The sequence below is a fragment of the Scyliorhinus canicula genome, chromosome 1 (assembly GCF_902713615.1).
Source record: "Scyliorhinus canicula chromosome 1, sScyCan1.1, whole genome shotgun sequence".
Taxonomy (NCBI): Eukaryota; Metazoa; Chordata; class Chondrichthyes; order Carcharhiniformes; family Scyliorhinidae; genus Scyliorhinus; species Scyliorhinus canicula.
Window position 1 is genome coordinate 62,445,817 of NC_052146.1, and position 27,957 is coordinate 62,473,773.

Here is a 27,957-nt window from a genome sequence, read left to right on the forward strand (position 1 = left end):
GAGGCATTAGAACTCTAAATGCGAGCCAGATAAAGATTTGATATCTGCCTCTAGCACAGCAGTAAGGTTCTCTTTTAATGCCATGAGCCAACAAAATACCAGCGTGCCTTAAATAGAAGCGGTCTTCTACACATCTACCCTGGAGACTTTTCATGATGAACTCTAAGATCTAGAGTTTAATTTAAGCATTCCCATTTCATTCATTGGTGCCAGTCATGGTTCAGTGGCAATGATATTTCTTCCTCACATGAAAAAAACTTCATAGCACAGTTACAATAAAAATTTAGCTTTTTTAATAATCTGGTCTAGAACTATGTAATGTAATAAATACAATTCCGTCACAGACTATTCATACATTTGAATGGGAACAAAATATCGAGTAAAGCATTAATTTAAATAAGGCAATGTGCTTTACTTTAATAATTTTAGCATTTTGTCTGCCCGCAGTTTGGCAAAATGTAACCCTACTGAATTACAAATACGTCATCTCCAGTCTGTACACAAGGCTTTCTTTCAGTCAGTTTTTAACTTGTCTTGCTCTTTGTGATATTTACTTCTTGAATTCAAATAGTTTGTTATTAAATCGGAGTTCTGATACATCAACGCTCCCGTTAGCGTCAGCCCGATTCCAGCGTAGCTGAACGCAGTCATCTCATTGCCAAAGAGGACCTGTGAAATGACGAGGTTTCCGACCATGTTGAGGTTGCCCACTACATGCAGCGTGACAGCGGAAGTAAGTGTGGTGACACAGAAGCTCGCCAGGTTGTACAGTACAGAGCCTAGACAGCTAAGAAGGATGAAAATCCAAAGTCTGTTGTCATACTTGATGGATGGTTCCCATTCAGCACCGCTCTCCAGCAATAACGCAGCTGAAATAAGGATACAGAAACTTGGGATGGACATCAAGTAGAGCAGGATGACAGAGTTAATCTTTTCTTCCTGAAGGAGAATACCTGTAAAGGAGAGACAATGATTATTGTAATAGATGATACATTAGCCCGTTCTGTGAACAGATACGTAACACACGATTTTCCATTAAACATCAAGGGCCTATTTGGAATATTACTAATGGAGGAATAGGGAATCTTGAGGCAGTGGAAAGGAGACCGAATCAGAGGCAGAAGCAAACAAAGACACAGCCAAATAAACAGAAAAAAGAGCAAAGGTCGAATGCTGAAAAAGTGACATTTAGAGTTGATTTTTACAGCATTTGTAATAACTACTGTAAGCCCACAGTTTGGAATCTATGCTAATTTTCAAATGAATTTGAACACTTCCAAAAGTGTGTTTTTCAAAGATAAGAGCCCCTGTTTAAGGAGTTTCTTTGAAACAACAATCACTGATTTGAGCTGTATAGTGTTTCCATAGTAAGTGATTCAGCATAGCAAAAGCTATATTTTTCCCTAGCCATGTTAAATGCAAGTGTGGAAAAATATAAGCTCACTATATTCAAGTTACTGAACTGCATGTTGTAACGAAGAAATGTTTTATTCAATTTGGTAACCATGAAACCAAATTGTGTGGGAGGTGATGTGGGCGAGGTCTTTCCTCAATGTCTGTACTGTAACTTCATTCATAACATCCTTTTTCACTAGTTTCAGATCTGTCTGTAGTGGTAACAATTTCCTTCCTGAATAATACTCAATGATGGTGAAAGTGGCTCATTAATTTTAAAAGCAAATGCGTTCCATTGTGCCATAACTGCTGACGTTGATTCTGAAATACGAAAGCAGCAGAGCTCTATTTGCTAAAAACATATTTTCATTTTCAGGTCAATTAACTAAATTGTCATGATAATGATCCCTGTACGTATGGACAGAGCTGTATGGAAACAGGGATGATGCATGTGGAAGAAAAGAAACACTCGACAAGAATAAAATGACTCAGAAGTAATGTTTATGACTCCAAATAACATTACTTTGCTTTTATAGGTTTCAAAATACTCTCATGCAAAAATATGGTATGCAGTAAGACAGGAAAGTGGCTTCTGAAGTGTCTCCAGTGATAAGTCCCCTCTTGCTATACAGACCAGGAAAGCCTTCAGTATGATCCATGACTTGTGGTGAGTTTGCTGTCTTAGCCATGGCCACTACAAAGGTCCTCTGTGTCTTCATGCGAGATTGGGTAACTGAATGCAAGAATTAATTTAAAAGATTCATGTCAACTCTTCAAGGACTCGTCCTTGGATGTGGATAGGAATTAGAAGACAGGAACTGAGAAATGATTGCCACACTGTTGCACTGAGTGTGGAAATCAGGATTAACATTGTACCCAATTAACATTTCACGCCCAATGGAAAATGATCTCTGTGGATAATCTCCTTCTCTCCCTTTCTCAGCAAAATTAGCCAGTGTTGCTGATCCTAATCCAATGATAACCGTTGTGAAGGGTATGATGAACGTGGAGTTAGGACAGGATTGATGCAACTGTAATACTCCTTACAGTCACCTACCGTACCGGCACTCTGTCACACACATGAAGAATATTAATCTGGCCGAGGTACTGGAGGCATCCATACAGTAGTACCTACATTAATTGTCAGTTAAGCGGCACGGTGACACAGTGATTAGCACTGCTGCCTATGGCGCTGAGGATCCGGGTTCGATCCTGGCTCTGGATCATTGTCCGTGTGGAGTTTGCATATTGTCCCCATGTCTGCGTGGGTCTCATTGCCCACAACCCAAAAAGATTGGTGAATTGGCCACACTAAATTGCTCCTTAATTGGAAAAATTACAAAAATATTAATTGTCGGTATCTTCAGGAGGTGGGGAGAGAAAAAAAAGTGAAAAGAATGGTGTCTTACTCTAAAAAGAACACTTCTTTGTTGTTGATGAAAGATTATATGCTGCAGCCTGCATATATACAAATGGCTAATATTTATTTCCTGACAAATATTTATTTATTTATACGAACATACAAATCAGATGAGCATGCTCTAAATATACCCACTGAATATCAAATCTCTGCATCTGTTTAAGCACTGCCGGAGGGAAAGTGACCTTCGCCCATGTGATTACGCTGAATCACAACCTATGTATAGGCTGGTGAAATATTGCAAGAGCAGAGATTCTAAAACATGGCTGTAGAAAAGTAACTTTGCAGCAGGGATCACATATTCAGTTCTGTCATTGCGTTAGCTATTTACAACTCCCTGTGTTAGGATGGGGAGGGTTGGACTGGAAAAGTAGTAGCTGGCATTCCAAAAACCACAAGCTGACATTATTGTAATGCTATAAATTAACATTCACAATGTTCGGTTTTCCATTTAACATGCAGCTGCAATGGTGGAGATATATGTAGTTTGCGAAATCAATTTGGAACATGTAGGCTCAGAATTTGCTGGGGAAATTATGAGTTAATGGGAACATTGATACGTGTGTGAATCGCCCAGCAATTTGTGGCACAAAAGAGGTATGCCATACGCTGCAAATCGCTCCATATTGATGGGAAGATTTGCTCCACTCTGTTGCCAGCCTCCCAAAAAAACAGAGCTTGCCTTCAACATCCGCATACGTTTCAAGAAATTGCTGCATTTGCATTGTTAAAACAAATTACCCATGACAAGGAATATTAGGGTTGGTATTTGATGATAATTGTAATATTCCTGTTAATGAGACTTTATGTTCCTGCAAGGTGGCTCAACCTTGGGAGGCCCAGAAAGGAAGGAATTGAAACTGAGAAGTTTCACTCCTGTATACGAACCTACAAATGAAGAGCAGGAGATTCGGTAAATCTGATTGTGGACTCAACAACCACATTCCACCTCCCCCAATAACCTTTGATCCCTTGTCAGTCAAGGATCTATCTGCCTATGCCTTAAAAAAATATTCAACAATCCTGTCTCCACTGATTTCTGGGGAACAAGAGTCCCACAGACTCCCGACCCTTTTGATAGAAAAAAAATATGTCTCCTCATCTCCATCTTAAATGGGAGCCCCTTTACTATAAAACCATGTCCCCTGGTTCCAGTCTGTCCCACATTGGGAAATACAAGGGGGATGGGGATAATGTTTAACATACAGACCTGAAATATACTGGACAGCATCTAAATGTATCCCAAAGGTTTTTAAAACTCAAAAATGTAATCTTTGAAAGGAAGTACTTATTTTTCCTTTTTGCCTCTCTCTCTCTCTCTTAATCCAATCTTTCATTCCTTCTCCTGTATCTCGGCTGATTCTAATTCACACTGATTTCTTGTCATCCATTCCTCTGGTTTTCTTGCTATCCTTAAATCTCATGAGTTATCAGATAGACTGCTGACCCTGTCAGTCATCAAAGTCGCAGATGCCCTGCTCACCTCATTGGCCCCTTATCAACTTGCACTTACAGTTTCAAAAAGGTGGCATTCTCCCATTTTGAGATTTGGGGTGCGATTCAACGGAAAAAAGTTAAAAGGGCTGTTTGGGGCACGTGTGGCAGGCTTTTTCTCATCGGCTGCAATGCCAAAAATAACCCTGCTATTCAACGTCACTTTCCTTTGACCTTGGGGTGTTCCTCCCCATTGAGACTACACTTAGGCAGCCGTCCTGCATTGGCGAGCTGAGATCACCAGCTGGACTGCTCCTTGCAGATCAGCGTGACATTTTATAGGCTGCCCAGATCGTTAGACCCCACCTTACAGCCAAACCGCCACCCCCCCGTACCGTTTCTGGGACTCTCAGATCCCCCCACCCCCACCGCTCTTATGGGCAAGGCCCCCACGGGCCCAAACCCTGGCACTGCCAGCCTGGAGGTGCCACCCAGGCAATGAGGTAGTTGATTTATGCCCCAAATCTCATAAAGGGGGCAGAAACGTGAGTATTTCCTGCTGCAACAGCCAGTGGGAAAGCACACCAAACCTTACAGCCTCTACATTATTTATTATGCACCTGGGGTTTTTTATGCCTTGGGCAGGCCTGGGTGGCTCATAGTCCAATGTTGTGTCTGGGTGCCATATTGAAAAGACTCCCAACAGCACTGGCCCACTATTGAAGAAAGAAGGTGAAAATGTATAGATTTCCCCGAGCACTCTGAGACCGGAAAATGGACCTCCAGAAAACAGCTATGTATCTCCGCGAATATTCTTGAGGCTGGAAGATGGAACCTCTCCAGGACACGCAATCTGGAAGGTCCACCTGCAGATGCTCCCTCGACCCACTTGCTGTGGTGTTCTAGGGTCCAAGGTTGCAGGCAGCCTTCATCCTGAACTACGGAGGCAGCCCCAGACATTGTTCAGATGAGTTGCAACCTCTCCCACTAACAGGATGCAAATGGGGTTAATTCTGACCTACCATGATAGAGGATCCTGTCTTAAATTCACATTGGCATGAAAATTATTTCTGGGCATCCCACCATATTCTTTCCCACACACCAGCCATTGAACTTGCCTCCAGAGTCTTGAGAGAATTCTGCCCAAAAGGTTTGAGCTGAAGAGTCAGAAAATTGAATCTGACAAGGTGTCCCCACGCCAGCAAATTCTGCACCAATACATCAACAGTGCTGGGCTTTCATTCTGTTGGTGGAGTGGGTCTTTCACTTCCAACCATCGCCTGGAGTGGCTGACTCTATCTCAAATCTATCTCAACGCACAGAGCCGTTGGCAATGATCTTTTCGTCCTCACTGTCAACAGGGGTGGTACCAGGGGATTGGAAAGTGGCGAATGTCGTGCCCCTGTTCAAAAAAGGGAATAGGGATAACCCTGGGAATTACAGGCCAGTTAGTCTTACTTCGGTGGTAGGCAAAGTAATGGAAAGGGTACTGAGGGATAGGATTTCTGAGCATCTGGAAAGATACTGCTCGATTAGGGATAGTCAGCACGGATTTGTGAGGGGTAGGTCTTGCCTTACAAGTCTTATTGACTTCTTTGAGGAGGTGACCAAGCATGTGGATGAAGGTAAAGCAGTGGATGTAGTGTACATGGATTTTAGTAAGGCATTTGATAAGGTTCCCCATGGTAGACTTATGCAGAAAGTAAGGAGGCATGGGATAGTGGGAAATTTGGCCAGTTGGATAACGAACTGGCTAACCGATAGAAGTCAGAGAGTGGTGGTGGATGGCAAATATTCAGCCTGGAGCCCAGTTACCAGTGGCGTACCACAGGGATCAGTTCTAGGTCCTCTGCTGTTTATGATTTTCATTAATGACTTGGATGAGGGAGTTGAAGGGTGGAGCAGTAAATTTGCAGATACGAAGATTGGTGGAGTTGTGGATAGTGAGGAGGGCTGTTGTCGGCTGCAAAGAGACATAGATAGGATGCAGAGCTGGGCTGAGAAGTGGCAGATGGAGTTTAACCCTGACAAGTGTGAGGTTGTCCATTTTGGAAGGACAAATATGAATGCGGAATACAGGATTAACGGTAGGGTTCTTGGCAATGTAGAGGAGCAGAGAGATCTTGGGGTCTATTTTCATAGATCTTTGAAAGTTGCCACTCAAGTGGATAGAGCTGTGAAGAAGGCCTATGGTGTGCTAGCGTTCATTAGCAGAGGGATTGAATTTAAGAGCTGTGAGGTGATGATGCAGCTGTACAAAACCTTGGTACGGCCACATTTGGAGAACTTTTCCTGCCTGCTATTGGCCCTTTTAGGAAGGATGTGGAAGCTTTGGGAACGGTGCAAAGGAGATTTACCAGGATGTTGCCTGGAATGGAGAATAGGTCTTACGAGGAAAGGTTGAGGGTGCTAGGCCTTTTCTCATTAGAACGGAGAAGGATGAGGGGCGACTTGATAGAGGTTTATAACATGATCAGGGGACTAGAGTAGACAGTCAGAGACTTTTTCCCCTGGGTGGAACAAACCATTACAAGGGGACATAAAAAGGTAAATGGTGGAAGATATAGGGGGGATGTCAGAGGTAGGTTCTTTACCCAGAGAGTAGTGGGGGCATGGAATGCACTGCCTGTGGAAGTAGTTGAATCGGAAACGTTAGGGACCTTCACGGTGTTCACGGCTTTCCCCCGATTCTTGGCTATTTTCCCCTGATTCTTGGCTTCCTGGCTATTCTTCTTCTTGTCCATTGGCCACAAACAGGTCTCGGAACAGTCGCGTGAATGGCTCCCACGTTCTGTGGAAGCAGTCATCTGACCCTCGGATGGCGAATTTGATTTTCTCCATTTGGAGAGATTCCGAGAGGTCGGACAGCCAGTCTGCAGCTCTGGGTGGTGCTGCTGACCTCCAGCCAAACAGGATTCTACGGTGGGCGATCAGGGAGGCAAAGGCAAGGGCGTCCGCCCTCCTCCCCAGGAATAGATCTGGCTGGGCAGTCTGATTTTTTAATGTGGCCATATCTCAGTAAATATCCAGTCCTGCTCCCCTGATATGAGACAACCATGTCAGTCTTATACGTCTGGGCTTTTGATTCAAAGCCAGTTTTTGACAAATTAAAATGTTTTCTTTCATATTCATATCTCAACAAGAGAGAATGGAGGACACGCACTTCTCAAAAGTGTTTTTTTTTAGAAAAAGGTGGGAGTGCGGTGAGCTTGGAAAATCACAAGTATGTTAGATTAATTGGGGACAAAGTAAAATTAAAAGAATGAAATAGGACAAAGAATGAAAAGTGAAAGTAGGGGAAGAGTATAATATTCAAATATTCTTTGATGTAAGCAGTGTTGTAAGTATTTTATTGCATAGTTTAGGATTCATGTTGCAGTATAAAAGCTATTCCCAACAACGAAACAATGTTATAACTGTTACATTAATGTTCATAAAACAGTTACAGAGAGTGAGGGCCCAGGGACATATTAAGCAGTTTGACGTTTAAAATAGACTGAAAGCAGGAATGAGATTAAAATGCATTTACTTTTAGCCCAGCTTTGAAAGTTCACGAGTGAAAATGTGTGTGAAAGCATTAACGACAGTGAGAAGATACCACAAGGAGCATTAAACAGTCTTTGAGAGGCAGCTACTTAATGAGTGGTGTTATGAACACTGCTACTATCCACAGTAAAATTCAACTGGATTGGTTATAAAAAATATTGTTTTTTAAAATTTTCTTTGAAAATTACTCTCCTAGATTATAGAATCCATATCCATAGAATCCACAGAATCCCGACAGTGTTGGAGGCTATTTGGTCCATCGAGTCTGTACCGATCCTCTGTAACAGCGTCCCACCCAGGCCCATTCAGCCGCTCTATCCCTGTAACCCCACCCAACCTGCACATCTTTGGGCATGAAGGGGCAATTTAGCATAGCCAACCTACCTAACCTGTTGTTTTTTTAAAAAAAAAGGTATTTTATTACAAACATGTATCAAAACAGGTTGCAGTGAATAAACACCACGGGGAAACATACTTCCCAACAATCAACTATACAGTCTGTACAGATTCTTCCCCCCCCCACACGACATACAGCCCCTCAAACACAGTCACAAACATCTTCCACCTTTCCTCAAACCTCCCTGAGGATCCCTTTAACTCATACTTTATCTTCTCTAATCGCAGGAAGTCGTACAGGTCACCCAATCAAGCGCTACCCCTATTGACGATGCTGCCTGCCACACTAGCAAAATTCACCTCCGTGCAATCTGAGAGGCGAAGGCCAAGACATCGGCCTTCCTCCTCTCCATGAGCTCCGGCTTCTCTGAAACCCCAAATATCGCCACCAAAGGGTCCAGGTCCACTTCCTCCTCCACGATTATGGACTGGTTTAGCACACTGAGCCAAATAGCTGGCTTGTAATGCAGAACAAGGCAGAAGCGGGGGTTCAATTCCCGTACCGGCCTCCCCGAACAGGAGCCGGAATGTGGCAACTAGGGGCTTTTCACAGTAACTTTATTGAAGCCGACTTGTGACAATAAGTGATTATTATTATTATTCTGGCTAAGACCTTGAACACTCCGTCCCAGAATGTTCCCAATTTTTCGCAACATCAAAACATGTGCGCGTGATTCACTGGCCCCTGCCCACACCTCTCACACTCATTTGCTATCCCCTGAAAGAACCCACTCATTCTCGTCCGAGTCAGATGCACCCTGTGCACCACCTTAAACTGTATCTGGCTCATCCTTGCACAAGAGGAGGTCCCGTTTACCCTACACAGTGCCTCACTCCATACTACCCAATTGATCTTCCCTCCCAACTCCGCTTCCCATTTCTCCTTGATCGTCACCACCCGCTCACCTCCCTGCTCCCCCAGCCACTTGTATATATCCCCAATTTTTGCCTCCCCTTCTGCATCCAGAAGCAGCAGTCACTCCTGGAGAGTGTATCCCGGCAACCTAGGGAACCGCCTCCAGACCTTTCGAGCAAAGTCCCTACCCTGTAGATGCCTGAACTCTTTACCCCTCGGCAGCTCTACCCTCTCCCTTAGCTCCTCCAGATTGGCGAACCCTTCCTCCAAGTACAGATCCCTCACCTTGACCAGCCCCACTTCCCTCCATCTTCCCTATCCACCACCCCCGTCTCAAACCCATGATTCTTGCACAGCAGCGTTAACACAGACATCCCTTCCACCCTAAAATGCCTCCTGAGCTGATTCCATATCTTCACTGTGGACTGCACCACTGGGCTCCCCGAATACCTACTCGGAGCCATTGGCAACGATGCCGTCAACATAGCCCTCAAGCTAGATCCCTTACAAGATTCCTCTTTCATCCTCACCCACTCCACCCCTTCTCCTTCCGACTATCGCCGCACCTTGTCCACATTCGCCGCCCAATAATAATGAAGCAAGTCCGGCAACGCCAACACCCCCTGCTGCCTCTGCCTCTGTAGCAGGATCCTCCCCACGCTCGGCATCTTCCCCTCCCATACAAAGTCAGAAACTTTCCGAAAAAAGGCCTTCGGTATAAATATCGGGAGAGCTTGAAAGATAAACAAGAACCTCGGCAGAATATTCATTTTCACTACTTGGACCCTCCCTGCCAGTGTTAAGTGCAGTGTATCCCACCTCTTAAGATCCTCACTAGCCTCCTCTGCCAGCTTTGTTAAGTTCCACTTATGGAGCCCTGTCCATTCCCTCGCTACTTGAATCCCCAAATACCTAACCTATCCCTCGCTACCGTAAATGGCATCTCCCTTAAATTAGTCCACTGTGCCAGCTCATTCACCGGGAATACCCACTTTGCCCTACACTCAAGCTTGTACCCAGAGAACCCTCCAAATCTCCCAGGCAGGCCCATAATCCTTCCCATACTCTCCAACAGATCCGAAACATACAGCAAGAGGTCATCGGCATAGAGCTACACCTGATGCTTCTTCTGTCCCCTCATTATCCCCCGCCTCTCTGCCGACTTCCTGAGAGCCATCGCCAATGGCTCTATTGCCAGCGCAAACAGCAGCGGCGACAGCGGGCACCCCTGCCTCGTACCCCTGTGTAAGTCAAAGCTTTGTGAGCTCATATCATTCGTCCTTACCCTCGCCCTTGGTGCCACATACAGCAACCTCGAATCTCCACAAATCTCGGCCCAAAACTTCGAACAAGTACCGCCACTCCACCCGATCAAATGCTTTCTCCGCATCCATGTACACCACACCAGCTCCGGAGTACCAGAGCCCCGACGGATTAATCAGCACATTCAACAGCCGTCTTATATTAATCGCGAGCTGCCTGCCCTTCACGAAGCCTGTTTGATCTTCTGCAACCAGGCCCGGGACACAATCCTCCATCCTCCCCGCTAACAACTTAGCCAATACTTTCACATCCATGTTCAATAGTTTTTTTTCTTTCTTTTTTTTTTCAAATTTAGAGTACCCAATTCATTTTTTCCAATTAAGGGGCAATTTAGCCTGGCCAATCCACTTACCCTGCACATCTTTGGGTTGCGGGGGCGAAACCCACGCAGATACGGGGAGAATGTGCAAACTCCACACGGACAGTGACCCAGAGATCGAACCTGGGACCTCGGCGCCTGTGAGGCAGCAATGCTAACCACTGCGCCACTGTACTGCCCCCTCCATGTTCAATAGTGATATGGGCCTATATGACCCAGATTCCATCGGGTCCTTCCCCTTTTTCAGGATTAGCATAATTACTGCCCGAGTCATCATCTTCGGCAACTCCCCCTTCTCCAGTGCCTCATTAAACATCCCCAACAGATGTGGTGCCAGGTCCGTCGCAAATTCCTTATAAAATTCTGCCGGGTACCCATCCGGCCCTGGGCCCTTCCCCGACTTCATACCCTTGGTACTATCCAGCACCTCCCTCAGCCCCAGCGGCTCCTCCACGCCTGCCTCTTTGCTTCCTCCACCTGGGGAAATTTAACCTCATTCAGGAACCGCCCCATGTCCCCCTCCTCTCCTGCCGGGTCTGCCTCAAAGTCCCTGGTAGTACTCCCTAAATGCCTCATTTATCTTCCCTGGCTCTGACATCACAACCCCACCCCCAGTCCGTAGCTTCAATATTTTGCTGGACGCAGCCTGCCTCTGCAGCTGGTGCGCCAGCATGTGGTGCGCCAGCACGTGGCTCGCCTTCTCCCCATACTCATATTGCACCCCCCTTGCCCTACGCAGTTGCCCTACTGCCCTGCCTGTTGTCAGCCTGTCAAACTGGCCCTGCAACTTTTTCCTCCTCACCAATCCGTCCACTGTGGGCACCCTTGAATATTCCCTGTCCACCTTCACTACCTTGCTCATGAGGCGGTCATGTTCCTCCCTCCTTTCCCATCGCACAAGCCTTAAACAAAATACCTTCCCCCACCGGACCACTGCCTCCAATGCTTCCCATAAAATGGCCGCCGACACCTCCCCATTCTGATTCAACTCCACAAACTCCGTAATCACCGCCTGCACCTCATCACAAAAGCCTCAATCTGTCAACAAGCCCAAATCAAACCTCCACCCCGGTCTCTGCGCTCATCCCGATCTATACCAAATCTCCAGTCAGTGGAGTGCATGGTCTGAGATAACTATCCCCGCATACTCTACCCCTCCACCCCAACCAAAATCTCCCAACTCACTACAAAGTAATCAATCCTCCAATACACCTTATGGACGTGTGACAAGGAGGAATACTCCCTTACCCCTGGGTTCTGAAAGCGCCATGGATCCACCATACCCATCCTCTCCAGAAACCCCCCCAGTTTCCTTGCCATTCGTACCCTACCCATCGACCTGGGGTTTGACCTACACACCCTCGGCTCTAGGGACACAGTTAAAATCTCCTCCCATGATCAACTGGTGCGTGGCCAAATCCGGGACCGCTGCCAGCAACCCCCTCATAAAACCCACATCATCCCAGTTTGTGACCCACTCACAATCACATATCTCCCACCCAGATCCCTCTCCTCCTTCGCGCTCACAAATCCCTTTTTTTTTTTGCTCATTAAAATCGCCCCTCCTATCTATTTTGAGTCAAAGCCCGAGTGAAAAACCTGCCCAACCCACCCCTTCCTTAACCTAACCTGGTCCTTCACACGGAGATGTGTCTACTGCAGAAAGACCACCCCCCACTTTCAAGCTCCTGAGGTGTGCGAATAGCCACGTCCTTTTAACTGGCCCATTCAGTCCCTGGTCGTACCACGTTACTTGCCTTACTGAAGGCTTATGCCTCCAATCCCCTCTGCCTTCTGTCATCTTCCTCACTTAACTCCTGCCCCTTTAATTCCACCCTGTACCTAGCCCATCCCAGATAGCCCCTTTCTCCACCCATGGCTATTCGGCCCTCAATGTTGTGCCGAGCCACGATCACCCCACTCAAACCCACGCATCCATCCTATACCCGTAACCCAACAACCCCCCCCCTTAACCTTACTTTTATTAGGACACTACGGGTAATTTAGCATGGCCAATCCACCTAACTCGCACATCTTTGGACTGTGGGAGGAAACCGGAGCACCCGGAGGAAACCCACGCACACAGGGGGAGGACGTGCAGACTCCACACAGTTATATTATATTATATATAATAATTTCAATTAAGCAAACAAATATAGAACATAGAACAGTACAGCACAGAACAGGCCCTTCGGCCCTCGATGTTGTGCTGAGCAATGATCACCCTACTTAAACCCACGTAACCCGTATCCCAACAATCCCCCCATTAACCTTACACTACGGGCAATTTAGCATGGCCAATCCACCTAACCCGCACATCTTTGGACTGTGGGAGGAAACCGGAGCACCCGGAGGAAACCCACGCACACACAGGGAGGACGTGCAGACTCCACACAGACAGTGACCCAGCCGGGAATCGAACCTGGGACCCTGGAGCTGATAAATAAAATACCACTATAGATAAAAATGATAGATAAAAGACCACTTGTAAATAAAGTTAACAATCAGATTTACTTGCATTTCTCTGTGCAAGGAATTTGGATAGAACCTTCTAGGAGCCAGCTGAAGTCCTGTCTCATCAGATTAAAATCCTATGACAAACTGCAAATCTACAGTCAGACCTGGCTCCACTTTGGCTCCAGGTTGGGTGGATTGGCCATGATAAATTGCCCTTAGTGTCCAAAATTCTATGATTAACCTAGGATAAAAGTTCGGCACAACATCGTGGGCCGAAGGGTCTGTTCTGTGTTGTATTTCTCTCTCTCACTCCTTAATTCCATCATAAAGCATTCTTTGGTCTCCTCCCACTAAGATGTTCCCAGGACTAAGCACCATTTCTCATTACATACACCCCAGGGATCCTCCAAAATTAAAACAATGTTCCATTAGCCATCTAGCTTCAGTAAAGTAAATGATTAACACCAATGATTATCTAACTTTTACGACTCCTTAATCACACCGTTAGCAGATGTACTGCCTGCAAGCATCTTAAACCAGGGTTTTGAATAACATTACTGCAATAAACTAAAACATACAACAATTTCATACATTCACCACAGTCACAACAATGGATGTGCTGAGCGACTAAGGACTAATGGCAGGAGGATGGGGGAAATGTCACGTGTTGAAACCTCCCAAGAATATATTTCATCACAGTTGGCATCCCTATCACCGAGCCCATGTGGGTGCACCTGGAGGTCTTCCCACAGGGTGAAATACCCACCATCAGCAGAAGGAAGAGGTTCTTAATTTATAATTGGCCACAAAAGTTCCTCAGTTAAGGTCGACTGGGCCACCCACCTCCACCCCCACCACTGGTAAAATGCCAGAAGCAGGAGGATGTGGACGGGCATGCAACCACTCAATTGTACACCTCACCGTTCCCCACACATTCCCTGGAGCGCTGTAAAATCACAACCAGCGTTTTTGGACCAGCACAAAGGAACATCAGAAAAGTAAAAACCTATTTCTAATCATCACTGTTCCTGAGCCTGTGACACCCATTACTTCAAGTCCGGCTGTCAGCCAGTGATCAGGTATTTCGATATTTTGCCCCCCTTTTCTGAACACCAGTCATATCAAGCAAAAGATTTTCTAGAATCTCAATTTTGTACTGCAATAGTACTCACCAAAATATTTCCAAGATATAATTGCTTTACAGCTCCTCACCCATTCTATTTTTCCCACCTTATTACCACTTGCTGTATTGTGGATAGTGAGTTCCAGCTCAGTGCCCCTTGCTGCATTGTGGATAGTGAGTTCCAGCTCGGTACCACTTGCTGTATTGTGGATATTGAGTTCCGGCTCAATACTACTTGCTGCATTGTGGGTAGCGAGTTCTGGCTCAGTACCACTTGCTGTATTGTGGATAGTGAGTTCCAGCTCAGTGCCCCTTGCTGCATTGTGGATAGCGAGTTCCAGCTCGGTACCACTTGCTGTATTGTGGATATTGAGTTCCGGCTCAATACTACTTGCTGCATTGTGGGTAGTGAGTTTCGGCTCAGTACCACTTGCTGCATTGTGGGTAGTGAGTTCCAGCTTAGTGCCCTTGCTGCATTGTGGATAGTGAGTTCCAGCTCGGTACCACTTGCTGCACTGGATACAGTGAGTTCCGGCTCAATACTACTTGCTGCATTGTGGATATTGAGTTCCGGTTCAATACTACTTGCTGCATTGTGGACAGTGAGTTCTGGCTTAGTACCACGTGCTGCATTGTGGATAGTGTGTTCCAGCGCAGAACCACTTGCTGCATTGTGGATAATGAGTTCCAGCTCAGTACCACTTGCTGCATTGTGGATAGTGTGTTCCAGCGCAGAACCACTTGCTGCATTGTGGATAGTGAGTTCCAGCTCAGTACCACTTGCTGCATTGTGGATAGTGTGTTCCAGCACAGTACCACTTGCTGCATTGTGGATAGTGTGTTCCAGCGCAGAACCACTTGCTGCATTGTGGATAGTGAGTTCCAGCTCAGTACCACTTGCTGCATTGTGGATAGTGTGTTCCAGCACAGTACGACTTGCTGCATTGTGGGTAGTGAGTTCCAGCTCAGTGCCCCTTGCTGCATTGTGGACAGTGAGTTCCAGCTCGGTACCACTTGCTGCATTGTGGGTAGTGAGTTCCAGCACAGTACCACTTGCTGCATTGTGGACAGTGAGTTCCAGCACAGTACCACTTGCTGCATTGTGGACAGTGAGTTCCAGCTCGGTACCACTTGCTGCATTGTGGGTAGTGAGTTCCAGCACAGTACCACTTGCTGCATTGTGGACAGTGAGTTCCAGCTCAGTACCACTTGCTGCATTGTGGGTAGTGAGTTCCAGCACAGTACCACTTGCTGCATTGTGGACAGTGAGTTCCAGCTCAGTACCATTTGCTGCATTGTGGACAGTGAGTTCCAGCACAGTACCACTTGCTGCATTGTGGGTAGTGAGTTCCAGCACAGTACCACTTGCTGCATTGTGGGTAGTGAGTTCCAGCACAGTACCACTTGCTGCATTGTGGGTAGTGAGTTCCAGCACAGTACCACTTGCTGCATTGTGGGTAGTGAGTTCCAGCACAGTACCACTTGCTGCATTGTGGACAGTGAGTTCCAGCACAGTACCACTTGCTGCATTGTGGGTAGTGAGTTCCAGCACAGTACCACTTGCTGCATTGTGGGTAGTGAGTTCCAGCACAGTACCACTTGCTGCATTGTGGGTAGTGAGTTCCAGCACAGTACCACTTGCTGCATTGTGGGTAGTGAGTTCCAGCACAGTACCACTTGCTGCATTGTGGGTAGTGAGTTCCAGCACAGTACCACTTGCTGTATTGTGGACAGAGAGTTCCAGCTCGGTGCCACTTGCTGTCTTGTGCATCGCGGTGGGACAATTGCCAACATTGTGCCGAGAGGCATGATGGTTAAAGGAGCCAACAGATTAGTTTGTATGAGAAACAGCAGCTTACGCTGAAGGACTTTTGTGGGACAACAACCTGCGACCGGACACTTCACTGATTACATTTTGTTTTGGAACTAGCTTTGATAATAAACCTATGCTGGCGAGATCAGAGTTTTAAAGTAACTTTAAACATATAACAAAGACACAAAGCTGGAAAATTTAAAACAAGAGTTGAATGCTGCAAAATCAGATTTTGTTACAGAGATGCAAAAGAATCAGTCGAATTTGGTACATATGAGCAAATTCAAAATGGAAACAGAGAAAACTTATCAGGAAAATAAGCGAGGGGATAGTGAACAAAGCTCAGCCCAGAAAGATAGTAAAAGGTTGAATAAGAAATGTGCTAATTTTCAAGCAGCTGTCAAAGCATTGCATCAAATGAGTAAAACATTTCGACATCAAACCACTGGTCACAGATGTCAGCATGAGATAAATAAGTTGAGGTTGCAACTCCGGATCCGGAAATATGAAGAGTTGTAGGATCAAAGAATACAAAGGAAGGCGAGGCGGATTGGGGTGAACTGGGCAAAGCCTCGGAAGAATACGGCGATCGGGAGGAAGTTGATACCTGACCCTCCTCCTTGGTCAGAACATCCTAGCCCCACCACTCCGCAACCAATTCCCACAAACCTCATCACAGCAACACAAACCAGGGGCAAGAAGTGTGACATGGCCCAGTTAGCAGAAATAGTAAATGGATTGAAGCATTCCCTATCAGGACGGTCATGACAAAAGTAGAACAAAGAACAAAGAAAATTACAGCACAGGAACAGGCCCTTCGGCCCTCCCAGCCTGTGCCGATCCAGATCCTTTATCTAAACCTGTCTCCTATTTTCCACGGTCTACTTCCCTCTGTTGCCGCCCATTCATATACCTGTCTAGATGCCTCTTAAATGATGCTATCGTGCCCGCCACTACCATCTCCGCTGGTAAAGCGTTCCAGGCACCCACCATCCTCTGCGTAAAAAACTTTCCACGCACATCTCCCTTAAACTTTCCCCCTCTCACCTTGAAATCGTGACCCCTTGTAACTGACACCCCCACTCTTGGAAAAAGCTTGTTGCTATCCACCCTGTCCATACCTCTCGTAATTTTGTAGACATCAATCAGGTCCCCCCTCAACCGCCGTCTTTCCAATGAAAACAATCCTAATCTACTCAACCTTTCTTCATAGCTAGCACCCTCCATACCAGGCAACATCCTGGTGAACCTCCTCTGCACCCTCTCCAAAGCATCCACATCCTTCTGGTAATGTGGCGACCAGAACTGCACGCAGTATTCCAAATGTGGCCGAACCAAAGTCCTATACAACTGTAACATGACCTGCCTACTCGTGTACTCAATACTCCGTCCGATGAAGGCAAGCATGCTGTATGCCTTCTTGACCACTCTATCAACCTGCATTGCCACCTTCAGGGTACAATGGACCTGAACTCCCAGATCTCTCTGGACATCAATTTTCCCCAGGACCCTTCCATTGACCATATCGTCCGCTCTTGAATTTGATCTTCCAAAATGCATCACCTCGCATTTGCCTGGATTGAACTCCATCTGCCATTTCTCTGCCCAACTCTCCAATCTATCTATATTTTGTTGTATTCTCTGACAGTCCTCCTCGCTATCTGCAACTCCACCAATCTTAGTATCATCTGCAAACGTGCTAATCAGACCACCTATACCTTCCTCCAAGTCATTTATGTAGATCACAAACAACAGTGGTCCGAGCACAGATCCCTGTGGAACACCACTAGTCACCCTTCTCCATTTTGAGACACTCCCTTCCACCACTACTCTCTGTCCCCTGTTGCCCAGCCAGTTCTTTATCCATCTAGCTAGTACACCCTGAACCCCATACGACTTCACTTTTGCCATCAACCTGCCATGGGAAACTTTATCAAACGCCTTACTAAAGTCCATGTATATGACATCTCCAGCCCTTCCCTCATCAATTAACTTTGTCACTTCCTCAAAGAATTCTATTAGGTTTGTAAGACATGACGTTCCTTGCACAAAACAATGCTGCCTATCACTGATAAGTCTATTTTCTTCCAGATGTGAATAGATCCTATCCCTCAGTATCTTCTCCAACAGTTTGCCTACCACTGACGTCAAGCTCACAGGTCTGTAATTCCCTGGATTTTCCCTGCTACCCTTCTTAAACAAAGGGACAACATTAGCAATTCTCCAGTCCTCCGGGACTTCACCCGTGCTCAAGGATGCTGCAAAGATATCTGTTAAGGCCCCAGCTATTTAAAAAGCAAAAAGTAGTTAAAGCTATTCAACTCTCAGGCCATTGCCAGCCCCTTGTGTTGCTGTATGTGGGTGAGGAAGAAGCAGTTGCACCTTCTGCTCTTCCCCTAGTAGAGATTGGAGCGTCTGCAGGCACTTTTGCCAGCTCCAATCAGGTGACAGTCTTGTAGAAGCGCTGAAAGATATGCAGGTCAGGTTATGATGTTTCAGGGATAGGGCGGGAGTGGATGGGGGAAGAGTGCACATTCAAAGGATCAGTGCAGTCTCGATGGGCCGAACGGCCTCCTTCTGCACTATAGGGATTCTATGAAAGGTAAAATCTCGAAGGGGATACCCCCCAGGTTCAAAGAAGAAAAAAGGGAAATGGGAGAAGATTAACCCAATAAGATCGCAGTGAAGACGACATTTTGGTTGATTGGCTAGCAAGATCAAAACTGTAAATAAATCTTGATCTCAATAATAGGCATGAGCAGTTGCCAATTTGACCACTAGGGACATTAACCTGAAAATTACAGGGTGCCAACAAGACAGCTAGCTAAAGCTTGTTTTGATGAAGAATGTAAAGGGATTAGTGGAGAAGCAACAGGGATGGCATTAGGGGTTCCCGTCATCCCACCTGAAGTATCTGGGATGAGGATCTTTGAAGTAGAAAATATTGGGATTATCCAGCATGATCTGTAGATGGGCTACCAGGGCAGGTCAAAGGCTAGGAATCGTATGGCGAGTAACTCACTTCCTGACCCCCAAAGCCTGTCCACCATCTACAAGGCACAAGTCAGGAGTGCCTGGATGAGTGCAGCCCCAACACCATGCAAGAAGCTTGAAGCCAGCCAGGACAAAGCAGCCCGCCTGATTGCTCCTCCTTCCACAAACATTCAAACCCTCCGCCACCGATGAACAGTGGCAGCCTTGTGTACCATCTACAAGATGCACTGCAGTAATAAAAGCAAATTACTGTGGATGCTGGAATCTGAAATGAAAGAGAAAATGCTGGAAAATCTCAGCAAGTCTGGCAGCATCTGTAGGGAGAGAAAAGAGCTAATATTTTGAGTCCGATGACTCTTTGTCAAAGCTAACAGACAGAGAAAGTGGGAAATATTTAAAACGAAAGAGAAATGCTGTTAAAATCATTGTTGGGAAATATTTATACTGTGGAGTGAGAATAAAAGATGAGTCATAGTAGATGCACTGCAGTAACTCACCAAGGTTCCTCAGACAGCACTTTCCAAACCCATGACCATTACCATCTAAAAGGACAAGAGCAGCAGATACCTGGGAATCCCACCACCTGGAGGTTCCCCTCCAAGTCACTCACCACCCTGACTTGGAAACATATCGCTGTTCCTTCACTGTCGCTGGGGCAACATCCTGGAACTCTCTCCCTAACCGCATAGTGGGTGTACCTACACCTGAAAGACTGCAGCGGTTCAAGAAGGCAACTCATCACCACCTTCTGAAGGACAACTAGGGATGGACAATAAATGCTGGCCTAACCAGCGACGCCCACATCCCGTAAATTAATTTTTAAAAACCGACAAAGATAAGGCCCTGTATGCCGTAGACAGGAACAAAACATTAGTAGGAAATAAGTTGGACGAATGTCAGCAAGCCAGCAAAATTCTGATCTGTCCATATTCAATATACCCCCCTGATCAAGCCAAGTATTTAAGACAAATAAGAATATACCTTGTACCCTGGAAGTGAGAGCCCCAAAAACAAAAATCACAAGAGTCGCACATGTGGATAAAGAAGAATAGTGTGTTACCACCTCACTGATAAGACATTTGTATGGGGCTAGAGTATGCCCTGGTGAGAAACTCACATTTTGCATAAAGCCCTAGGAGTGGGATTCTCCGCTGGCTGGATTTTCCATTGCAATGGCAGAGCACCCATGTCCGGGGATTTTACGATGGCGTGGGGGTGCCCACAATGGGATACTCCATTGGCTGGCTGGCAGGACAGAGGATCCCGTTGCCGTCAGGGGTGTGTCGCACCAGAAATAGGGTATGGTGGGATGGAGAATCCCACCCCAGGTGTCAACTAGAATTGGTAAAATTATATTCATAAATGCAAACAAAAGGGGCAGCACAGTGGTTACTGCTGCATCACAGCGCCAAGGTCCCACGTTCGATCCGAGCCCTGGGTCACCGTGTGGAGTTTGTATTCTCCCCGTATTTGCATGGGTTTCACCCCCACAACCCAAAGATGTGCAGGTTAGGTGGATTGGCCACACTAAATGGCCCCTTCATTGGAAAAAATGAAGTGGGTACTCTAAATTTATTTTTAAAAATAAATGCGAACAAGAGCGAACTGATGTCATGGAGGAAATTAATTCTGAATTTAAAGATTATTGAGAAAAATGTGACAAATATACAATTATTGCCAGAAGTATTAAAAAGTGCCTTAAATATGCTTATATAACTTATGAGTAGGTATCACAAGTAGTAAGTGTAAATGAAACCGCCATAAATGAAATTAAAGAAACTAGTTGGTGGGGTGATATTTTGAACTGGGGAACAAATATACAGCTGTACCCATGGGAATGAATTTCATCACATTTAGAAATAGCCATGCTTTTTATTTTTGTATCAAACTTATATTAGGATTATATTAAAGCACTGGAAAGTTAAGGTGCATGGAGTTTTTTTGCATAAAAACGATTGATGGGAAAATTATATGCCAATGAATAGTTATATACACACATTGTCATTGCTTCAAGCAGTTATGATCAGTTGAAATAAATGAAATGAAAATCGCTTATTGTCACAAGTAGGCTTCAAATGAAGTTACTGTGAAAAGCCTCTAGTCGCCACATTCCGGCGCCTGTTCGGGGAGGCTGTTACGGGAATCGAACCGTGCTGCAGGCCTGCCTTCAAAGCCAGCGATTTAGCCCTGTGCTAAACAGTTGTAATGCAGCTTGGACATCCAATGGGAAGAACTGGTTAAGGCTTTTTGTGAACCACTTCGCTCAATTCAGTGGATCAAAAAGGGGAAATGATGGGAAATTGCCAACATTGTGCTGTGAGGCAAGGTGGTAAAAGAAGCCAATGCATTACTCGGTGTGAAAACCAGCAGCTTAAGCAGAATGATTTTCACGGGGCAACAACTTGTAACTGGACATTTCGCTGACAACATTTTATTTTGAAACTTGAAGAATGAGGTTCTCGCTCTCAAGGCCAAAATGATGCCCAGAAGGGAAAGGAGTGTTTAACTAAAACCTTATAAAACGCAACAGCTTCTGAGATATTGTAGCGATAACCTGTGGGATCAATCTTTCTACAATCAGACCAGAGTTTGAAAGCTCACAATGGACAGATACCCTCTAGAGTGGACCTGACCAAGTTCTCTCTAAGCCAGTAGTATATTTTTGTTCAAGCTGTCAATTTTGAAACTCGTGTAACTGTTTAAATAAACACATAGCTGCAGTCTGAGTTGAATAATAAAAGCTGTAGTATTCACTTTTGTCAGTTGATGCCAGCAAAGGCACCAACAATAGTGAGTTCCAGCTCAGGACCACTTGCTGCATTGTGGATAGTGTGTTCCAGCTCAGTACCACTTGCCGTATTGTGGATTTCCCCAATCATATATTTTTGTTCTATTCCCTGGAAAGATGGGGCCCATTCCTAATTTAGTCCTGCACTGGAGTATTTTACCAAACTCGTTTCTATTTTACATTCCGGCTTTGCTTTTAAGTAGTCCTTCGCTGGGATTTCACTTTCTGTAAATTAGAAATGGGGACTAAATTCATGCCCCAAGTTGTCACATTTGTGCTTTGCAGAAGAAGCACTGCATGCTTATCAGAACCAGAAACTTGCAATAGTTTTCTTTCTCAGGCCAGCACGGATCAAAAGGGAGAGGTGTTCCCAGTGTTGGTAAATGGCAGCAACTGGACACAAATTCCAAATGTGTCCTTCCAAACTTATCAGTGGGAACTAGTGGAGGGAAATGGCCCAGAACACCGACTGCAGCTGTTTGTCAGGTAAGCTGGAGCTGCCCAAACATGGGCTTCCTGAGCTCCATGTGTAGGCATGTACATCAGAGGCTGGGCTGAGCAGAACCCGCTGCAGCAGGCCGTGGCACATCGGTAGAAAACCACTGACCTAGAGGAACTGGCCCTTCTGTGCCAGTTCCCAGGGCCATAATTCTGTAGCATCCTCTAGCAACATTATCGTGGCCCATCCACTTCTGATCTTTGTATATCCCATTCACTATTTGGACAGTCTTTCATCAATGTCCTGAGGCAAAGTGACATTCAGGTTTGAGAAAGAAAGAAGTTTTAAAATTATTTCATGGACTATGAGCATCGCTGTAAGCCCAGCATTTTTGCTAATTGCCCATGAGAAGGTGGTAGTGAGCCATCATCTTGAACTACTGTAGCTTGTTGCAGGTACACCAAGGACACTATTAAGAAGGTAGTTCTGGGACTTTGACCCAGTGACAGTGAAGGAACAGCGCTGTGGTTCCAAATCAGCATGCTATCTGGCTTGGAGGGGAACTTATCTGATGCCGATGTTTCCACACTTGTGTCGTCTCTGTCCTTCTAGAGATCACAGATTTGGAAGATGCTGCCAAAGGAGCTTTGGCAAGTTGCTGCAGTACATCTTGTCGATGGAACACACTGCTGCCGCTGTTTGTTGATGGTGGAAAGAATGAAAGCTTAAGATGGTGGATGGGGCACTGATCAAGCTGGTTTCCTGGTCCTGGATGATGTTAAGTTTCTTCATATTTGGTTAGCACTGCTACCTCACAGTGCCAAGGACCCAAGTTCGATCCTGGGCCACTGTCCGTGTGGGGTTTGAACATTCTCATCATGTCTGCGTGGATCTCACCCCACAACCCCAAAACATATGCAGGGTAGGTGGATTGGCCAAGCTAAATTGCCCCTTAATTGGAAAAATTAATTGGGTACTCTAAACTTATTTTTAAAAAAGTTTCTTCAGCATCGTTGGATCCACATTCATCAAGGCAAGTAAAAAGCATTTCATCACACCCCTGACTTGTCCCCAGGGAGTCAGGAGGTGCGTTACTCACTGTAAAATTCCCAGTATTTATTTGGCTAGTCCAAATTAAGTTTTTGGTCAATGGTAACCTTTAAGACATTGATGCTCCCTCAATGGCTTAGTTAGTGGAACACCCCCAAGTAACTACTATTTATAATATCATGTAATTAGATCAAGTAACATTTGCAGATGTGTGCGCATATTTGTTATAAAATAACTTTCAGAGCAGTAGTCAAGTTTTATCAAGCAACTTTGACCCAATAACAGCAAGGTCAGAGGGACTAAATTAGAAGGGAGTGAGAAAGAATGAGTCAGAATATCAGAAACGGTTAGGAAAATTGAGCCAACGAGGTAAAGTGATGAAAGAGTAAAGGACAAACAGAAATTTGGGAAACAGAATGAATTCAGAATGAAAGGCAAACCAAGATTGTTATAAGAAAAAGGTGCAACTTTTGTTGACTTTGTTCTGTAAGCAATGTTACTGGTGTTCAACTCAAATTTAAAAAAAACATACAATTAATAGAGAGGGAACTGAAGAATCGGCAATTAATGTGCCAAGAATTTATTGCCTAACATTTAATGACGTAACAGTCTATACTTTTTTTTTCCCCTCATAGAATTTACAGTGCAGAAAGAGGCCATGCGGTCCATTGAGTCTGCACTGGCTCTTGGAAAGAGCACCCTACTTAAACCCACGCATCTACCCTATCCCTGTACCCCACCTAACCTTTTTTTTTGGATACTAAGGACAATTTATCATGGCCAATCCACCTAACTTGCACAACTTTGGACTGTGGGAGGAAACCGGAGCACCCGGAGGAAACCCACGCAGACACGGGGAGAACGTGCAGACTCCGCACAGACAGTGACCCGAGCCGGGAATCTAACCTGGGACCCTGGAGCTGTGAAGCAACTGTGATAACCACTGTGCTACTGTGCCACCCTGGTGAGTGTAGTTTTGGTCACAACTCACTTATTATTAGCAGAGGCTTTGTTAAAATATATTTAAGTCCTCCTGATGCTGATGGCCATGGAATGTCCGAGTACATTCTGAGCTGCAAGTTCTTGCCTCTTTGGTACCCTCCTGCTGAAATTCTGTCATGAGAGTTTCCGATCATTTTCTTTGGTGTGAGTGGATCTGGAACTTTTGCCCGAGCCCAACATAATACCTGGCACAAATGGCATGATGATTTCCAACACTGCATTCGCAGGCAGATTTTGTGAGGATGTGATGTCTATTGTGGGGCTCACCTTGGCGTTCCAGACCAGGCAGATGATCTGGACTGGGCAAGAATTTCTTGTTTAAGTTATTGTTGCAATATAGGGGACGGAGGAGCCTTAAAAGCATCTTTCAAAAAGACAGGTTGCAGCCAGTGGAGCATGGGTAATTTTTCAGCCTCCGTTGGCAGCAGCAGCCAGGGAGCACATTAGTGGCGTGGAAGCCTATCATGTGCACATAAATGATAGAACATTGTGACTCCATCTCACGTACTGTTGGAAATCGCGAGGATGTTATGTTTCACCTATCAGTTACTTCTATTTTTATTGGCCAAAATAAATCTATTTGTATTGTCTTGTGTATTATCCATTCACGAAGTACTCAAAAAAAAATTTGCCGTTAGTGACCACCAATTTCTTGTGGCACTGTTCACAGTAATCAGATAATATGTTATACTTTACAGAAACTGGAGTATTATACCATATAGGCAACACATTTTCCATTTGCCACTGCAAATCCTGATTACAGCTATAACTAGTCTGGGTTGTGTTCAGTTAAGTGCTTGCACATACCACGTCTATAGGGCAGAGGTTCAAGCTTCCCTGGTGCACAACTAGTTCTGATGAAAGGTTATTGAACTGAAGTGTTAAGTGTTTTTCCCTTCTATCTCATCTGCTCAGTATTTCGAGCATTTTCTATTTTTATTCCAGATTACTAGCATCTTGTATTTTGCTTTTTCTGTTCAGTTTCAGTCAGACTCCTTCATGCTTTAATCCTTTTCTAATAAAGACTAACATATCATTTACTTTCTGAATTACTTGCTGCAACTGCATGCTAACTTTCTGTGATCAGGTACGAGGGCACATAGGTCCTTTGGAATATCTTTTTTTTTTAATTTAGAATACCCAATTCATTTATTCCAATTAAGGGGCAATTTTAGAACATAGAACATAGAACAGTACAGCACAGAACAGGCCCTTCGGCCCTCAATGTTGTGCCGAGCCATGATCACCCTACTCAACCCACGTATCCACCCTATACCCGTAACCCAACAACCCCCCCCCCCCCTTTAACCTTACTTTTATTAGGACACTACGGGCAATTTAGCATGGCCAATCCACCTAACCCGCACATCTTTGGACTGTGGGAGGAAACCGGAGCACCCGGAGGAAACCCACGCACACAGGGGGAGGACGTGCAGACTCCACACAGACAGTGACCCAGCCGGGAATCGAACCTGGGACCCTGGAGCTGTGAAGCATTTATGCTAACCACCATGCTACCCTGCTACGTGGCCAATCCACCTACCCTGCATATCTTTGGGTTGTGGGGGTGAAACCCACACAAAAAAGGCGGAGAATGTGCAAACTCCACACGGACAGTGACCCAGGGCCGGGATCGAACCTGGGATCTCGGCACGAGGGGCAGCAGTGCTAACCACTGTACCACCGTGCTGTCCTCAGGTCCTTATCAACATTTCCCAGTCTCTCACTATTTAATAATATTGTTTTTTCTATTTTTCCTTCCAAATTTTCCACCTGCCATGTTCTTGTCCACTCATTTAAACATTTATATCGCTTTGCAGGCGTTTTGAATCGTCCTCACAGGTAACTTTGTATTATCAACAAACTTGGGATACATTATAGTCAGTCCCTTCATTTAAATCATTGATATAGACTGTAAATAAATAAGGCCCAAGTCTCGATGCCCTGCTCGTGACAACCTGCTAAAAATTATCTGTTTATTCCTACTTTCTGTTCTGTCCATTAACCAATCCGCTATCTATGCTAATATTACCTCCAAAACCCCGAACCCAAACTTTGTGTAGTAATCTCTTGTTTGAAAGTCCAAACACGGCACAATCGCCGGCTCCCCTTTATCTTTCCTTCTAGTTCCAAACATCTCCTGTTATATAGTTAATATTGCTTGACATTGCTACGCTACAAGAAGAATGGAGAAACAGTCACAGTTCCTCCAATTGCTTTAAATTTAGTAATCTGTTTTGGAAATTCCAAAGTTCGGACCTTGGCCTAGATAGAACAGGGTCAATCCAAACGCAAGCTTCCCCCTCCTCCTCACCCACCTTCCTCCCCTCCACACTCCCACTCACCTTCCTCCCCTCCACCCACCTCCCCCCCCCCCCCCTCACACCCCAATAATCATATGGTCACACTCAATTGTTTTCATTTGAATGAAGCTAATATTTTTTAAATGATTGACGCTCTGAAATGCATGGAAGAAATTTCCAGATCGAAATGTAGAGATGCAGACTTGAGGCACATGCAAAAAAACAAATGAGTAACTGGTTAACAAGGTAAGAGTGCGTAAGGGACGAGCTTCGCAGCCAAGTGTCCTTATTTCACCCATGACTTATGTCCTTACATCATTCCCAGCTGTGAATCAGGTAACTATTATTCTTCAATCATGGTGTCACAATTAGATTTGCCCTTGCAGTCATCTGAGCACCACAGTGTTAACTATTACTGACAACTATTACTGACTGAGCCATATATCTATATATTAATTTTCTGGTGGAAATTAAGAAAATTGTTACTTCTGGGCGATGGGACAGGAGCATAATCTCTCATTTTCCCCTCAAGAGACATCTTAACATCACTTTTCATAAGACAGGCTTGAGGCAACAATCTCGTCCCATTACAAAAGACTTGCCTGTCTTAATGGTAACCCGCCCACCGAGCCATCCCTTGTCACCTGCCCATGGTACAGTCAGTAAAATCACAGAACAGACCAACTCACTTTGTTGGATAGACTTCACTCCTCTCAACATGGTGGCAGCGAAAATGTAGAGGCATCCTTTGTGATCAAACTGCACCTCGCCCATGAGACTGAATGAAGCTCCCAGGCAGATAGGCATCATGGCAGTGTACTTGAGGATGTGGTGGCGCTTGCCCAAAAAGAGCTTCGATATGGCGATGGTGAAGAGGGGGGTGGTGGAGGAGATCACTTGCGCGAAGGAGAGCTGCACGCAGTTGAGCCCCATGTTGCCAAAGCCGATGGTGGCGCAAAAGGTCAGGCTCAGCAGGAACACCTTGAGCTTGGCAGCGGTGGGGAGCCCGGTGACTTCCTTCAGCTTCAGGTTGACGAAGCCCAGCCGGATCAGAGCATAGTCGACCACGATGGCCGTCAGCATGTGGAGCGCCGATAGCAGGAGCGGGTAGCGGAAATTGTAGACGGCGAAGATGCATTTGTTGAGGCTGGTGATGGTGGTGCCGGTGGCCAGCAGCACGGTGACCGCGGCCAGTGTGTGCAGCATCCGCCTCTTCTTCGGCGTGGTCCCCCCCGCTGCTGCCTCCGCTTTATCGGGTATTGGCGGAGGAAACTCCGGGAATACATCAGTAGTTGTCAT

The 27,957-nt window shown here is 45.5% G+C and overlaps 1 protein-coding gene across 1 annotated transcript; it reads right to left on the reverse strand.

Annotated features, from left to right (window-relative positions):
- Positions 1 to 270: 270 nt before the first annotated feature.
- Positions 271 to 27,957, reverse strand: slc35e4 (solute carrier family 35 member E4). Its single transcript, XM_038791526.1, has 2 exons — positions 27,348 to 27,957; positions 271 to 953 (listed from the first exon to the last, which is right to left on the reverse strand). The coding sequence occupies exons 1-2, from the start codon at positions 27,955 to 27,957 to the stop codon at positions 514 to 516; spliced, it is 1,050 nt and encodes a 349-aa protein (XP_038647454.1). The 3' UTR covers positions 271 to 513.